Genomic DNA, 17,973 nt, shown 5'->3' with positions numbered 1-17,973 from the left:
CTTATACACCATATGCTTTTGGATGTTAGATATATTGCATCCGAGCCAACCTCAAAGTTACAGTTCAGATAGACCGATATATCATCGGGTTCTTAACAGGATTAACAACACAAAAAAACACGTTAAGTTATTGACTTCTTCAAGGCTTCAGGTAATAGTATGACGCCCACTTGTGCTTAGTATTTGGAGATCGTTAGTTCACTCCGCCCTTCCCGAAAGAGCCGCGTCAGAGACACGTCACCACTCCTGGGATGGAGCTGTCCGTGGTGCTGAATGCCTGACCGTCAATCTGGCCATTGATCTCGCTAGTGAGTCAGGCTGGTGCGACCCTGCCGCAATCAACAGATGGACTGTGAGTATTAGAGCGGATCAGCGCGCGTTGCCACTCCTCCCTTTAACGTCACATGTAAGTAATAGACCTCACTATTTTTTTAGATATGTCACAACAAAATGAAGTGAGGATTCAAATGTGAGGAAACAGCGACAGACGATGTTCTATGGAAAAGAAATACTACTGTGGCTGACGAAATCCCATTGTGAAGAAGAGTGAAAGGGAAGCTCCGGTAGTTCCGAGGCAACCCAAAAGCGGCGACTCCCCCAGACGCTTCGGTGAACTTGGGGATCTCAGTCAACGCAAGGGAAGAAAGGCACTCTGAAAGAAGAGCAAGAGCAGGAAACTCTCTGTATTTGTCTTCGTTCCTGCAAGTGATCCTTAGATCCCCAACGCGTCTGATTTATCCTAGTTGTTGGGCTTTCAGCCTCCTTTTGCCTCTTCTCAAGATGGAGAAAATGTTACCTGCCCAAGAAGCTGCCAAAATCTATCACACCAACTACGTGAGGAATGCGAGAGCGATAGGCGTGCTGTGGGCAATATTCACCATATGCTTTGCCATCATCACCGTGGTGGTCTTTATACAGCCTTACTGGATTGGGGACAGCGTTAACACCCCCCAAGCAGGGTACTTCGGCCTGTTCCATTACTGTATAGGCAACGCTCTGACCTCAGAGCTCATCTGTAAAGGCAGCGTTTTGGACTTTGCCTCCATCCCGTCGGGAGCTTTCAAGACAGCCATGTTCTTCGTTGGAACGTCCATGCTGCTGGTTGTCGGCTGCATCGTCTGCTTCAGCCTCTTCTTCTTCTGCAACGCCGGCAGCGTCTACAAGATCTGCGCGTGGATGCAGCTGGCGTCTGGTAAGCCACGTCCGCCTCATCAATAGGAAACATTAAAAAAAACACAAGTTCGTTGCAAGCGGGCTATCGCTTGACCTGTATGTGCAGTTGTGTTGTGTTATACCCTCTGAAAATAACCTGTACTGAAGTCATACACCATAAAAAATTACAATCCTCTCTCCTTCTCTGTGTGAACGTGCCAGTGCGCATGGGTGTGCTGTGCTCATATCTGCGAGTAAAGTTTATGGGGGGGGGGGGGGGGGGGGGGGGGGGGTCGAAGGAAGACATTCTTATCAGCTGATGTATGTAGATGGGGGTATTGGTCAGTGGGGTCACACGATCCTCTCCGCTATTATCACTTAGATAAGCGAGGCTCCAAGTAAAATTGCAGCCTGTGTCCCCGCGTTGGACCGCTACAGGTTCCCTACTGACAAAAGTGTGTAAACTGGACCAAGGAGGGATCAATACATCACATTTAACAATAAGAAATCACAGCACTGTTGTTTGTTGAAGTTTGAACTGGTGACTTAATGCTTTGCATCATACGTACATGCGATGCAGACAACACACCTTAAGTAAGTGTGGCGAATAAATAGGGCGAATGATCTCAGTGACAGGCTTCTTCCCCTGAACGAAATTAAGTAGCGACGACGACAAAAGGACCGGAACTTAATGATGTGCAATCACGATTAACATAGATATATTAGGTGATCTAGTCTTTATTGATGAGAGTACTCATGCTGTAGGAAGCTTTAAAATAACCAGTTGCGCGGTGCATTACGAGTTACTAAACCAACACGAAGCGTCTGCAAGCAGTTAAGTACGGAGTAGGTTTTGGAGTAACAAAGCCTGCTATAAAATTACTCCACAGATCCCATTGAATCAAGTTCTGTTTTGAGGGGAATATTCGTACACTCTAACAAAAGCACCAGTGTCAGGATAAACAAATGAAACCCTGCAGAGCGGCTCTGTAATTAGCGTTTATATATTCTACCTTGTAAAAGGGATTTTTATTCTGTGGACCACGAACAGTAGAATTTGCATGGATATTCACAAGTGTGGAATACATTAAAGACATCGCCCCCTCTGTCCACATCTGTCATTCACTCTGCATACTCTAATTATGGTTCCATTTTAATTAGGTACCACATTCACCATGCTGTCAAACCTGTCCACGCAGCTGGCTATTATAAATCCGGTTTCTGCTGCAGACCTAGAGTGTTAATTGAGCTGGGAGTGGTCGCGCGTTAATGCTGTGGAGTTGATTAACCGCTGGATCACGCTGCAAAACCCCGTGCTGCCGTGCGAGGTCTAATTGCGAGTGTCGGGGTGTCCAATTAACACAATGCACTATACACCCAACGCCGTTTTTGGGATCTCTGGAAAAGTTCCAATTCGCAATCGAGTGACACGGACATACTCCAAACGTCAATCTTCACACTGCTATTTCCTTTCTCGGCAAACGTGTTCGGTTTTACAATAAGTTGATCTTTCACATTTTCCTAATGACAAGTGCTTTATAAACGGAGGCAATTAATCGTTTCAGAAATAACCATCCGTTTCGCAGCAAGAGAATTACAGCATTTCATGTATAATGGATATTGCTGTTGTTTAGTATAGCCGTTCGCTGTTGAATCCATCGGTTATGCCATTCCTCTCAGATCTGAATAGGTAATTGATACCAATCTGGAAAACTGCCAGCTATTCATGACTTGTTTTAGAAAACAACTTACATACTGACAATAAACACTGGATCTTTTTCCCTTCTCTGCTAAAATAATACGCTAACCCATTTCTCATACTAATGGTTAGAAAGGGTAACTGCTCATTTAAGAGAGAATTCCGTCTGAGATTGAAGAGGGTTGCTGTGGTTTAAGGAGGCATTGGCGAGCTTCCAAGACATTAAGCGACAAGCAAAAATTAGGTACCTGACCCCAAAGTACCTGTCACGAACTTCATAACAAGAAGTGACAAATATGTGGACAGTTATAGAGGCAGTAACTACCATATTGATGGACGTCCAGTGCGAAACTAGCTCTACAGCGAATTGGATCACTGTGAACACAGAGAACACAAGGTCCTGGCAGTGTCTGCAGCATGGCCACAGGAGCCAGATTTATCAGTTACAGGCGAAAACAGGTACTCTGCTCTCACTGCTGCTGTCTCGTCTTGTATCACCTGTATGACTTCCCCCTTTTCAGGTCTCTAACAGCTTCCTTGCCATCTGCACTAGATGCCGAGAGGTAGGTTTTGCTGGCAGAGCTAAAGACCAAGGTCAGCTATGTAGAGAAAATGCACATCATCACTCATGCTTTTGATCTGTGCTGCACAAGAAGAAAGAAACAGAACAGATCAGAGCTTTTAAGGGTTTTTAAACTCAAGAGTCTGAGAGGATGGCGATCCACTTTCACCTTGGGTAGTTACTGCTGTATTAGTGCTCACCCTGTCTTATCCATCAGAGCAGAGCCGGGTGACCCCGGTTTGGCTTTCTCTCTCTGACAGTGTATAAAATGAGGTTCTCTTCATATGAACCACAAGTGGTATGCACGGTGCAAGCCTTTATCGCTGTGTGGTAGTGAGTCCTTGAGATTCTATTGTCCCCGTGAATGTAGGGTCACTGCATGGTCATCATCCCATACTGGCCCTATCCAGGGAGGGGAATAATCCCTCTCATCTCCCAGAGTTTTGGGGGGTAGGGTGCAGTGGACTTCGCACGACCCCCCTGGTAATTACATCTTAAGTGCACAATCCAACAGCTAACGTGAGAGTGAGACAATCAGGAAGTGTTAAGTCTCACAACGCAAACGTATTTCAGAGAGTGGTGGTCAGCGGTGCGGAGCACAGATGGCGTTAGATTGGGTTAGTGCTCTCTCCCCGGGAGGAATGCCCACTGTAATGGGCTCTAATTCCCCATGTCTGGAGGCCCTCGCTCCACCGCCTTTAAGCACGTTTTAACCCTTTCACATGGCTAAGCGTTGCTCGAGAGCTGGTATTACCATACATCTGTGGCTCAAATTGAGCCGAGGATACACTCCTGAAAGCCATGCCACTGCTACTTTAATAAAGTGATTCTTAAGTAATCTGTCTCTTTAGGTGTTTGGATAAAATTTAATTATAGTTGTGAGATATCAGTGGTGAAATGATAAGGGTGAAAAGTTCCAGGAAACATTCTATAATAATTAATGTGGTTACTGGGAACAGCAGGTCATAACCAGATGTCATTTTCAAATGTACACGACTGCATCTTGTCCCTGTTTTTGAAAGACTGCCACTAAAAACAAACAAGTCATAGATTAAGAGGCAAAATACAAGCTTAGCTCAGCAAGGTGAACTGAACCATCCTCCACAATTGTCTGAGGTGACACCAAAGGACGGATGATGAATGGATGAATGAAGAGCGGTGAATGAAGACTAACAAGGCAGATTCTGCCCTGCTTGTCAGGAGGGCTTTGGCCAAGTTAGGTAACATGCCCATCTCAGCGTGAGCCCGGCAGCTCTGCAGGCCGGGACCTTGGCAGCAGCTGGGCTTCTTCTCGCCCCGTCGCCGCGAACCTGAGCCGCCTGTAAATAAATAACCAAGGCGGCGGCTCCAGCGCTGAGCCGAGTCGCGGATGCGTGATTGAAAAACCGCCGTGAAACCTAATCAAGGAGGACTGACTCAGTGCCCTTTCTAATTACAGACACAAACGGCTGCTCTGAAAACAGTTGCCTGGCAACAGTAATAGAGACTTTTCAACGCAAGATAAAGCCTCATCACCTGTGCGGCCACCCTCACCCTCTCACTCCCTCTACACAGAAGACAAACCAGGCCAGTGTGCTGTAATAAGCACCCGGGTGACAAAAAGTCAAGCTGACAGATGAGTTGTGATTAAGTATGGTACCGTACACTATGATCAATGATATTTGATATCTGATGATCCTCAGAAGTATATTTCATTAAATTTTCTGTCAATGTTTTCATGACTCTGTAAGCATACCTTGGCCACATCTTCCACTCACACTCCAAACATTAGTATGGGCTACACAGTTGGAGAGAAGCACCCTTGGGTACTTAACAGGCTCATAGGTGTTCTGGTTCTCTTGAACATGGCCATGTTTCCACTTTCGGACAGCTGGAGGTGAGCTGGTGTTAAAAGCTTGGAATGCCGCTGGTCAGGTTGTGGTTACATTACATTGAGCAGGTGTGTTTTACTGAACCTTGTCAGAGGATGAATGAGGAAGGAGCATGGTAAAACAGCATGCAAATTCTGCAACTATTTTTAAAATAAATATTGAACTTGTCCAGCCAGATGGAGACATAATTTTTTTTCTTTCATTTTTTCACTTTAATTAACATCTTTTCCGCACTTACAAGCTAACTAGCTACAAGTGAATGAAAATGGCAAAATGTTGAAAAAAGAGCTTTGGTTGTCTAACCTTACAGACCAAATGATGCTCCCCCAAAGCTGGGCTGGTTTTCCATCTAGTTAAGTGGCTAAATGCTAGAAAGTAACCATGTTCCAGTTTCTGAGCAAGGAAACAGCTGCACTTCTTTGTCAGTGTGAGAGAGGTGGGAAGGACTTCCTCTAACTGCACCATGAGATAATGCCACGGAAACTCAGTGGGCTTTTCAGACAGACTGGTGTCTGCCGAGATCATGGAGCTGGACCAGACCATGGGTGATGGAAATGTGTTGTGTGTATGGGCATGGGTTTTGGGGGGTGAGGGGTAATATGTCCCCCTCAGTGTTGAGAGAATGTAATTAACTAACTACACTTTAATGCAGCAGTGAATGGTAGTATCAGTGCCACCCCCACACACACACTCCACTGTGCTCAGAGGGAACCCACTCTCTGCCATTAGGCTACTCCTGCTCTCCATACCATCCCATTTACCAAACAAACAAGCTCCACAGGGTCTACCGCAGCCCGAGCGAACTGGCGGAACAAGCCGCCCATCATACTAACTGCACCTCATTTCGCTGCGCAGCGAGGAGGCAAAGCCGGCCGCCTTCAAAATCCCAGCCCTCAGAACAGGCTGGGGCTCATTACCAGGGCAGTTAATGAGTTGGCTGGCGGGAGAGTGGCCAGGCAGCGGGGGAAACTCTCCTGTAAAGCCTTGGCGCGACACGGGCCAGAACGGGCGGCCAAACCTGCTGCCAGCGTCAAAGAGGGGAGGCAAGGTATTAGGGGTTGCTATGGAAACAAGGGTTCTCCTCCGGGGGTTCGGTAGTGAATCCTTAATTTCTGTCATCTTTTTTTTTTTTTTTTTTTAAAAAAAAGAAATCCAAATAAGTTTTCAATTAGCTTTCGTAGCAGCTCATTTTCAGCTTGTCATTACAGAACATAACAGTCATGCACCATGAAGCAGAGCGCAGCTGTAAAATATGACAGCAGCCGATCTCATAACGAGCCTCTTTTCCCTGGAGAGGCGGTTACTGCCTGTAAGGGTCGAGCAGCAGATTATGAGGAAACACTGAGATAAAAATAATAACAAATAATATAAAGCCGACATGGGCGGCACACGAAGAGCAGGGTCTGCTTTAATGAAAGCATCACTAAATTCCACAAGGAAAGGAGCCTGTGCCAAGCCTTGCTGAAGGTTTTCTGGACCTCAGAAACACAGAAAATACCCACTACTTTGTTTCGGTATAACAGTGCCAACTTAAACCATATTGGTAAACTCACAAAGTGTATGGACGTGACAAAGCAAGCTGGTCTTACTGCCCCTCTACAGACTGAGTGAAGCAGGTATGAATGAAGCCACCACCACAATCAGTGGCATTTCCTGGGCCCAGTTTTGCATCTGTTAAGATCATTACCCTGGTTAGCATAGCACAAATAGGAAACAATAAATAGCCAGCTCTTATGAACACAAGTCTGTGGTTTATCCAAGTTTGCTCTTGTCAAAAACAGAAACAGGCAATAGTCAAAAACAGGCACGAGTAGGAGTTTTGATGTGTACACGACTGGGGAAATCAGATTCATTGTGATGAGTAACAGCGTGGAATATCATATTGGGACCAAGGTAGTTTTAGTGTACCAAGAGAAACTAGAGGACATACATCAGCCAACTGGGGGCAGTAGACACACAGACAGGCTCATATTAGCTGCAAATGCCTAAGTGCTACTGGGCCCTTAAAGCAGCAAGGTGACAATCTGTGTGGCCATCCAGACTTCTCTCCTCTTGCTTCCCTCCTCAGAGGATAGAGCAGTTTAAGGATTGAATGATACCCTCTTTTAATACCAGAGAGGTTGAGAGCAATTTATGACATCTCTGGCTCTAGAGACCATGAGTGACCTTCACAGCTGTAGATTACTCTAAGCCTATACCAGTAAACCATGCTACTATACTACAGCCCCTAATTCCTAAGAGCAGACCATGCTAATGGACCAGGCTCTCCTGCACTGGACAGCGAGATATCTCAGCTGGGGATGACATCACTGTTAGTGGCCCATTGTTGTTACTAGAGCTGTTGCTTCGGCGCCTTTGGGATTTGGGGATAGTGTATCAGACCAAGATCTGACACCTTCAAGAGCCTCTAGAGTTGCCATCTGAAAAACGATACTTCACCCAGCTTGTTATCTGCCATGTGTTCTTCATTGGAACTTTAAAGTAATGCAGAGATCCCTGAAGACATTCAAAAAGGGCTTGATATTTAAATCCAGGTCAGCATAAAGAAAGTGGGCAACCCTTCGAGAAATTAATAAAGTGTCCGATGTAGTCATTCTACATTCTACATCATATGCGAGTATCAAACCAAGGTATGACTCCAAACGCACTTATCCCTGTGTCTCCTGTTCAAATGGCCATAAAGTACTGATACATAACCCCTCACTCAACCATGCTGAGCAGAGGTTCAGGGGCAGGGTGCTATCTATCCAAACCCTGCCTTTAACAGGGTCTCTGCTGTCTCTCCTCCCTCCCGCTCTAGCTGTTACCATGGTGATGGGCTGCATGATCTACCCGGACGGCTGGGACTCTCCCGAGGTGAAGCGCATGTGTGGCGAGCGCACGGATAAGTACACCATCGGGAACTGCACGGTGCGCTGGGCCTACATCCTGGCCATCATCAGCATCCTGGACGCCCTCATCCTGTCCTTCCTGGCCTTCGTCCTTGGCAACCGGCAGGACAAGTTGCTGCCTGATGACTTCCAGGTGGAGGGCGCAGGTGAGCTGAGATCTGAGAGAGTGTGCTTTCAAACCACAGCGCCCCCTAGCTGCAGGTGGCATGTGATCCATTGGACCTGTAAATGCAACCCACATCAGCTGTTCTACGGGATTCTAGTCTGGCAGGTTTTTCTCAGTCACCAGCAACTGTGTGACTTTGTAGTAAGAGCAGTGAGCTTGGGACTACATGGTAGAACACTACTGCAGTACCCTTACCTGCCACGGGGGGGGCAGAGGGCAGACAGCATTTGTATTCAAAACTACCAATACGTAGTATGGAAATGAGAGTATTAAATCAACTCAACCATATTAACTGATACAATCATATTAATGTCACCATGTTCAACTGGTGAACATGATCATACTTACTTCAATCAAAAATATACTGCTTGCATCCCAAACTTCCCAAAGCCTCCAGAACTAATAACTGCAGGAGCCTCTGCTTATTAGTGTCTGCTCTCATCAGTATGAATCTCATCTCCTGCCAAACCAGCAAACACTCCCCTTTCCATTTTTACATCGATACGTTCCCCAGAGATGTTCCTGTGCAGATGTGCACTGTCTTGATGTGCCAAAAGATGCCGACAGAATCGCTCTTGTGCTGCCAAATTCACTCTGGCATTTTACTCCTACTAGTTTACAGTACACTGTGTACTTGTTGAAGCAGATGCCCTTACTCTGTGCAACTTATTATATCACCCATTTACATGGCTGGAATATTCAGGTTCAGTTACTAAGTGAAAGCATTGCTCCAGCTAGGAATCAAAGCAGCAACCTCTAGGCCACAAACACTGGTCCTTATCATTATACCACTCTGCTGCCAGGACATCAGCTGTAACTGATGTACATTGGGTTAGGTCTGAGTACAAAGCAAATGCAACTCCAATCCAATCAAGTTCAGTTAGTCAGGTGCCCATAGCAATACCCCCAAGAAATCAGCAAACCAAGTTTTTTTTAAAAGCAGCCCAAATTTCAGAAGTCAGCTTGCTATATTACAGTGAAGAGCCATGTTCTAAAGCTGTCCCAGACAAGCTGTGAAGGACATAGAAATGATCTCATGGGTGTTTACATGTTCATGACTTGGCTAAGTATGAACATATAGAGTCCAGATTTAGGGACAGCAGATCACCTGTAGCCAACAGTGCCTCAGGTGATGTGAGCCAGGGCACAAGAGAAGCAGGCCACCGTGGCTGAAAGGAGCTTGCACCGGCTAAGCAGCCTGTGTCACCTGCCAGTGTAACACAGTGAGAGCCAGGAAAGCTGACAGAGCAGCTCTGTCATTTCCAACTCCACCTCCCCCATGGTTACCAAGAAAGATGTCATTCCGTAAGTCAAGAACCACTTTACTCGTAACAACAAACCAATGATAACACAAGAAGCCAATATAAAAGAATGAAATAAATAAAATCAACTCTACCCCCCCCTTGTGGAGAAGCGATCCTGAGATGGGCACTTCAGAGATCTTCATCTCACGCTGGCTACCTTCCACCAGCCAGCCCTTCATTAGCGCCATGACGAGAGCGTTTGGGGCTTATCGCTCCTAATGAGAAAGCCCAACTCACCCACTTCAAAAGAGTCCTGTCATTAAAAATGCATTTAAACTCACACACAAAAAAACCGCCAGTGAGAACAATAAAGGGAAAGAAATGGACCAAAAGTGGGCGGCAACCTACGGAGTCTTAAATCACACAGCCGTGGGGCATTCATCATGCTGCCCCAATCAGAAACAGCTCCCGCGTATCAGACTGCATCCCAACACTACTGCAAACAAGCCGCAACAGCAGACTCCGCTACACAATACAGTTTAACTTCATAATGTGAGACACACAGTCCATGGAACTGAGACAAACATATGTATTTTAGTAAGTATATGTAATTTAGGTAATATTATCTTCATGTCTTCATTAACAAGATACTGTTCGAGGCCTTGCATAGATTAGCATTTACCCCTTTTTAAACTGCAGTGAATACTTCACACGTTTTTTTCCAACTTATTCACAACAGCACAGATTTTGTTTCACATTCTGTAGCAGGCAATTGCTAATTTAGAGAATCCCACAGAACTCCATTACTTGGACTGCTTATTCTGCCTGTCTTCATGAGATATCGTGCTAACAGGCAGGTGCAGGAAATGTTCAGCATTTTGCATCTTAATTAATGTTTTCAGCACATCATTTATCTTTTTTCTTTCTACTTGAGCACAGCAACACAATCTCATAGAGCCTCTTAGTCTCAGCACAACACAGAAAAGTTCCTTTATTATGGCCTCTTATCAGTACACATCTCCAGCATCTCTGAGAAAGTAAGGAACTATTTGTAGACAAATTATTTTTTTGCCACATCCCTGGCTGGTTAAACACAAAATTAAAATACACATTATCATTTTCTATTGCTATAGCTGATATTAAACCAAAGCGCAAACATGGACTCAGTAAAAAATTTCATATTAGTATCAATTGGCCATGAAAATGTCCTGTTTTAAGACGCAGTTCACATGGAATGCTTCATACGAAGGTAATAAATTAATGTTCCTGTAATAGCCAAAATCAAAAATAATTCCTGCCACTCCAAAGGCCTTTGTATGGAAACTGACCATGTGCTGCTCCACTGCACAATCCAGAGGACAGAGAAGCATAGTGGTGGCAGTGTAGCTTAGTGGTTAAGGAGCAGGACTCGTAACCGAAAGGTTGCCGGTTCAATCACTGCTGTTGTACCCTTGGGCCTTGGGCAAGGTACTAAACCCACAACTGCCTCAGTAAATATCCAGCTATATATTTCGCGTCTGCGAAAAACAGCACTTCAAATCAGCAGCTATCACAATGTGAATTCATGAGACAATCAGAACTCACTTGTTTGCACGGTGGGCTAGCTGCAGCCAATGAAATGGCATCATTTCACCTTCAAAAATTATCTCACAAATTACAATTATGTTACTAACACATTCCAAAAAGGGAAAAGATGATCCTGGGCAGAGGTCTAAAAGGCTTTTATGGTTTGTAGTGACCTGCAAGTCATACCATCATTGTCATTATATTTCTGTACTTTCTGCACTTCTTTTTTCAGTCTTGGATTGTTGGGTTAGTCAAAGTTGAGAGGAACACGGGTGCATGGCCACAGTAACACATATCATGACTAAATGTTGAGGGGAAATGTCCTCTGGGAGAATCTCTGTCATTATCCCATTGACATCGTGCAAGGAAGAACAGCATAATTGCACTGAAACCTCAACAGAAATTTAGATATTTTAGCCTTTAGCTGGATCACATTACCTGTCTTCACACAAGCCACTCCTTTCTGCACCTCACCTACTGTGGTCACTTTTATCCCAGAGTAGAAACACCAGCAGAGAGTATTTCTCCAGATCGATTCCCAATGGTATGGGCTTTGGTGGCCTCCCAGCAGACAACCTTCAAAGAGAGTGATGCATTTTCTGGTCTTTCTCCATTACAGAAAATGCCTGAGTGCCAGGGTTTGAGAGGGGGGCTTGGAATCCGGAGATACGTCACCACGGTGTCATCCCTGCAGAAGCCTGAGAGGCGTTCCGTGATGCAGGCGACACGTTCAGGTGGCTCACACCTCAGCCATCTCAAGGGACCAACAGAGGCGCCAGCTTTACAGCTTTATGCTTTATTTAGTGTGCTTTCAATGTTTTACAGAAGGGCAGCTGGTTGGACCATATCCCAAACTCAATGATATGCGGGTGTGAATCTGTGCCTTTCCGGCTGTATCCAGGCTGTTATAAAAATGGTGGTGTTGTCCACAGCTGTTGAAGGAAACTCACTACAATCACAGTGTTCCATTATATAGAGGGAGACATTAAGGAAGCGGCACCATTTTGATTGTACATTCATACAGTGTGTGTGTGTGTGTTGCCATTTTCCATTCATAGAGTGTATTGCTGTTTACTTCTGTGTTGCTCTAGGTGACCTGAGTGATTCCCTACACATCGTCGAAACGTAACTATGTAAATGTGTTTTATGTGACAGAAAATTCTTATCAAAGATGCCCATTATGGAATTTCTTAATACAGGCATATTCAAGTCCAGTGGTCTCATCACAGTTCAAAGGATAATACAACAGTCAGAAATCATGGAAAGCTGTTAAAACTGGAATCAAGAAAAGAAAGCTGATAATTTAACAGAAAGCACAGCTCTACCTCGTGGTTCAGACTGCTGGGTTCCGTTATCTTTCCAAAAGCACCCAATTTATACATGGTAAACAAGCTAGGTGGATTTAATCCCATATAATGACATCACATGGATGAAACCCAACCAGCAGCAGCTATACCCCAGCGGGGTACCTGCCTTTCCCATGCCTCTTTGGTCAGTTGATACCCTATTGTTGGATGAGCGGTCATACGGCCTTTGATCAGGCAGAATCACAGGTTATTCTACCACACTGATGTAGTCACACCTGTGTGCATTTGGTTGTGCTGCAAAGCCCCCCTGAGCGAGACTAACTTAGCAAAGGCCTCTTCATCTCTCAACCTGACTGTTACCATGTAAAGCTGTAGGAAATGTGTAAACAGTGCCCCCTAGTGTCCGTGCTACTGCAACCCTCGACAGAGTATTGTAAATAATTCCAGCCGGGTAAAACACAACATGTATGAAGAACATGTCGATGTGAAGCTGGCAAACCTACCTGCGTCCTTGCTGTTACTGATTCTATTTACAGTCAGTGTTTTGTAAGTCGTGTCGTCCCATGACCTATTTAATAAAACTGTTCCGTGACTAATATACCGTGTAAAAATAAGCCAGTTAATCATGTCTGGATGCTCACTTCTCAAAGGTTCCTCCACACAGCTTCTCAACAGCCAGCTCAATAACAGCTCACCCCACAGCCAACAACCCAATGCACATCTCCAGGGAGAAAGAGGAGAGAGGACGCAATTTCCAGTGGATATCAAAATTAACAGGGAAGACAGAGGGAGGAAAGGAAGACCTGCTGAAAATGAGACAAGTGTACACAAGACTCTCAACGTCTGTGGAGAGGAGCCCACCAGAAAGAGGGTCAGGGCTTCCACAGCATCACGTGTCAACAGCCCCCCGTTTTAAATTTCAAAGAAACTGCATGAAGTGACAAAAATATTTAAATGATTAAAAAGCTGCTAGGCTAACAAACACACATCAAGGCATCTCCAAATGGGTTATTAAAACATTACTATCCGGCGAAATAACTTTAGCTAACACATATGTATGGGAATTCTGTAAAAACTGTACACAGCTGTAATATACACGGCCCGGCCATCTCTTTGGTCTGAGTGTATTCACACACACGCGCACACATACACACATCAACACATGCGTGCTCACACAAACATGTGCACACGCGCACACACATGTACACGTCACGTATGCATTTATGTCATACAATGTCACTGTTGTGATGTGGATGAGGGCCATTTTCCATTTTACATTTGTGCACACCATTCTGATGTCACACTTGGGGAACACCAAAGGATGACCATAAAAAAAAAAAAAAAAATCTATCAGCAGAAGAAAATTAAACATCAGGTCTTGATACTGATTTTATATGTAGCTTCAACTGAGGCTGATGAACTGTAGGACAAAAAAAAAAATCTAATCTCTCGATATGGATGGGCGACTCCTGCTGAAGATTCCCATTTTGTCAATCTGAGAGAAACGAGGAAGATAAGGCCTTAGTGAAGAGGCGCAAAGCATCACCCAGGAGTAGAGTCTATTCACAGTCCAAATCTCACTGTCCTCTTTTCAGGCAGACAGTCCAAGCACCCCCCGTCACGCCCCTCAAAGAAACTCTCTCTACACGGAGAACTGCCATACACCCTGACGAGCACTTCAGGTACACAGAGTGGTGCTGTAACAGCTGTAGAGCAGCACTGCAGGGAAGAGGAGCCAGATTTTGGAGGAAACTGGAGGCTGCAGGTGATCCACTTACAGTCTGGTGCAGAAATAACAAGAACAAGAAAGCAACACTGAGTGTAAATAAAAGGTGTTAAGGGCCTCCACAGGGACGGGGCCAGTCCAACAGGTTTCAGTGCCAGCGTCGTACAAAACAGAGATGGGGGAAACAAAGAAGAAAAAAAAAAAACCAAGCTGACATACTCAAGTAATATCCAGTAAGAAAAAAAAAAGATCAAACAGAACATAATAAAGAGAAATAAATAGGTATATCTGCTTGGGATGGAGAGAGCACTCCTGGGGTTTTGCCTTCAGATCACGGCTGGGGAGAGGGCCAGGTCACGTCAGTCTCTGCCATGAGCAGGGTGGGGTTTGGAGGGTGCAGTGGCTGGAGGGGCCACTAGGGGGCGAGCCAGGGGTGGCGCAGACATTCGGCCGCTGTGGCCCGCCTCTCGGGGATGAGTTCCAGCATGGGCAGCAGGAAGTCGGTGAAGGCCTGGGCCTCCTCCGGGGCCCACTCGTATTTTTCTACCAGCACCTCCAGCAGGCCCCAGGGCTTCAGCTTGGTGATGTGCCTCAGGTCGCCTGTGCAGACAGGAAGTACCATCAGGACACGGCAAAGCCACAGATACTCTACATCACACCCAGATATTCAGCTCTGGTAGTCCTTTCCTGCTCTACATTTTGTTGTCTAGGAGGTTCCACAGGTTCTGCTGTGAATGCTGTCTTTGACCTTGCCCCTTTAAAGCTGCTCAAGACAAGAAAGGAAATCAGAACACTCGCAACTCCAGCTATGGCAAAGACAGAACTTTCAACATGGAACATGCGGAGCTGAGCATGAAAACATAATCACACGCGTAAGACACACTCTCTGTTACTCCCGCGCGAGCGCGCGCGCACACACACACACACACACACACACACACACACACACAGGCACATGCATGCACGCACACACACAATATCAGAATGACACACCACTTCAGAGGGCTACACACTCAGACCAAGTGCCTATGAAGGTTAATACACAATGACACAACTCAAAACAGTAACGACATCGTTTTCACACACAAACACACACACACACACACACACACACACACACACACACACACACACACACACACACACACACACACATGCACGCACACACAGACAAATAGCAAATGAGGTATGTAGCTGTATACACCAGAGCAGTGTTTCTCAACCCTCTCCTGGGGTACTCCCTGCCCTGCATGTTTTAGATCTCTCCCTGCTCCAACACGGCTGATTCAAATGATCAGTTTGTTATTAAGCAGCTTCAGGAGTTCATAACGAGTTGATCATTTGAATCAGCTGTGTTGGAGCAGGGAGAGATCTAAAACATGCAGGGCAGGGGGTCCTCCAGGAGAGGGTTGAGAAACACTGCACTAGAGTAAACATTTAAAAACTGACTGCATGGTTAACTTTCGGGAATTTGTATTAAAGTCGTTACAACTGAACAAAACAATGGCAGTACAATATATAATAGATGTATTTCATGACAAAAGATGACGTCACTTTAAACTGATTCAAGGCCAGGTGTAATATGCAATAAATGTGTGAACATGACAACCTTTTTTATGGCAGGGTAATTATGCCACCAGTTAACATATACAGCAGGGTTTTAGTACATATAATGGAATGATATTGAGCTGGAACTGACTCATTGAGCTCACCAGCAAAGTGCTCTAAGTTGCAGACTCTTCATTGGCAGTAGCCTGCAGTTAAACAAACTAATAAATGTCACCTGTGTTAATATTCCCCACAGAGGCGGATTTCATCAACACTGAAATATTCTGTAATGATTTAGGACACAAAGAACATTCAATACCCATCCGTATTATTACAGAGCACAACACACTCGTACAACACATAGATTTCAATACGCACTCCCACACACATACCGTACAACACTGAGTTAGTATAGAGTTACAAACACCCACGCAGTACAATTTTGATACCCACATGTTTTTCACAAAACACGGACACACCATCATTGAAGCGCACAATGCTCTATGCATATAAACATATGCATAAGCACACACAAACACACACACGTGCAAACACACACACATGCAAACACACACGGACATGCTTCTTCTTGCATACACACAATGAAAACAGGATTGTGAAGGAATCTCGACATATCTCCAGTGGCACAATCCAATGAGGGCATTGCAAGGTAAAAGTATTCACAGCATAAAAGCAGCTGATTTGCTTAACCTGTGATATTCTAAGAAGTAATTTCCTCAGTGTGAACATGTGAACAGTTTTGTACTACGATTCGTTCGAGCCACTTGAACAGTAGGAGTGCTGCTGGTAAAAAAGGAGAACGCAGACCCTCTGGTTACCTTTCTTGGTGAAAAAATCCTTGGAGTATTTCCCCGCTGTGATGAGCTTGCGAGGGACTTTCCCCAGCAGCTCTATGATGAGCGCAATGTGGTCTACCCCCAAAAAGACGCCGCAAAACAGGAGAGACAAACACATTCATCAAACACAGTAATCCTGCCAGTCACCCGCCCTGGGAGAGGGAGTGCCAGTGGAGGAGGCCAATGTCACAGGGTCTGAGAGCACTGCAAGCTTCCGCCATAAGAGGGCGACCCAAGAGCCAAACCCGGGTCTGCAAGGACTGCTGGGCAAACATCCCCACCGCCACCACTGCCTGCACTGTGGCAATTTATTTAGCAACACTGATTTAACAACAGCGTTGAGTGCGCCTCTGAGGACAGGCGTGCCCTCCGACACACCCACACCGCAGCATTTCCTGCCTGACACGGCTGGGGGTCGGGGCTGTCTAGCCAAATTATGCTGGGTTTATTAACAGGTGCCTTGGTGTTGTGACTGTATGCGGAAACATAACAGAACCTTCCCGATCACGCAATGTCTCGACTTTACGCGCTGACTCTAGGTTGTGCCATTACCCATAGGGCCCTCTGCATTTCAACCTATGCAACTGCGAGATGCATTATCAGGGTCACCAGCCTTTTAGTCTAGCAAGATAAGACAGTGGAACAACCTGAGGTAAATCTTAATGAGCTCATTCCACTTCTGGGACGTCAACACCAGAACGCAGCTCCTTTCCCAAAGGCTGTGCATGGACTCTTTCTTGAGATGCCCTTGCACTGTTGTACCACAGCTGCAGATATTTCTGTAGCAGAGGACTGAGTACCATGGTGGCACAGTGACCAGATAAGAGTATGGCTCCTATTACTCTCATAAGCAGCGACAGATGTTTGCTTATACTGCAGGTAGGGTGAAGAGTTTGGCCAGCTGCAGACACCTCTATCAACACTCTCCGTCTTGATTGGCTGAAAGGAGAGGGATATGGCTTGTATGGACTCTCAGATAACCCTTTGGCCCCAATGATGCGCCTCCAATGCACCAGACAGGCCACTCACCCAAGCTCTGACCTAGGATCAGCCAGTCCAGCCCTTAGCCGAACCCTGACCCCAAAAGCTGAAACTGATCCTGGGTCAGCAGCATGGGCTGTCTATGCATGTGGCCTCCACCTAGAGGTGCCCACTGACCCAGGGCAGGATACAGACACTCTGCTGCATACCTCGGCGCGTGAAGTATTCCTGTGAGAATTTCCCACTGAGGGCAAAGTGTCTGGGGACTTTCCCTAGGAGCTCAATAATGAGGGCGAGATGGTCTGGAGGAGAGGTTGATGACAGAGAGAAAAAAAAGAAGAGGGAGGGGGAACATGGGAAAGAGAGAGAAAATGGCCAAAGCACCACATTAAAGCAAACAGAG

The 17,973-nt window shown here is 45.7% G+C and overlaps 2 protein-coding genes across 3 annotated transcripts in view; one reads left to right on the top strand and one right to left on the bottom strand.

The window, feature by feature from the left end:
• Positions 1-567: 567 nt before the first annotated feature.
• On the top strand, positions 568-12,463 carry lhfpl5b (LHFPL tetraspan subfamily member 5b). The gene is made up of 3 exons (XM_036532514.1): positions 568-1,192; positions 8,085-8,321; positions 11,771-12,463. Exons 1-3 carry the CDS (start codon positions 781-783, stop codon positions 11,779-11,781), a joined length of 660 nt encoding a protein of 219 aa, XP_036388407.1. The 5' UTR covers positions 568-780; the 3' UTR covers positions 11,782-12,463.
• A 10-nt stretch (positions 12,464-12,473) lies between these two features.
• srpk1a (SRSF protein kinase 1a) overlaps positions 12,474-17,973 on the bottom strand; it is a 28,314-nt gene continuing 22,814 nt past the window's right edge. For both annotated transcript variants that reach the window (XM_036532509.1, XM_036532510.1), the window contains 2 exons: positions 16,572-16,664; positions 12,474-14,784 (listed from right to left, as the gene is read on the bottom strand). In XM_036532509.1, the coding sequence (XP_036388402.1) occupies positions 14,600-14,784; positions 16,572-16,664 (278 nt within the window). In that variant the 3' untranslated portion in view covers positions 12,474-14,599. The remainder of the gene's footprint in view (positions 14,785-16,571; positions 16,665-17,973) is intronic.

The sequence above is a fragment of the Megalops cyprinoides genome, chromosome 7, assembly GCF_013368585.1.
Source record: "Megalops cyprinoides isolate fMegCyp1 chromosome 7, fMegCyp1.pri, whole genome shotgun sequence".
NCBI lineage: Eukaryota > Metazoa > Chordata > Actinopteri > Elopiformes > Megalopidae > Megalops > Megalops cyprinoides.
The sequence above is the reverse complement of the archived record's forward strand: the minus strand, read 5'-3'. Positions and strand labels throughout refer to the sequence as shown.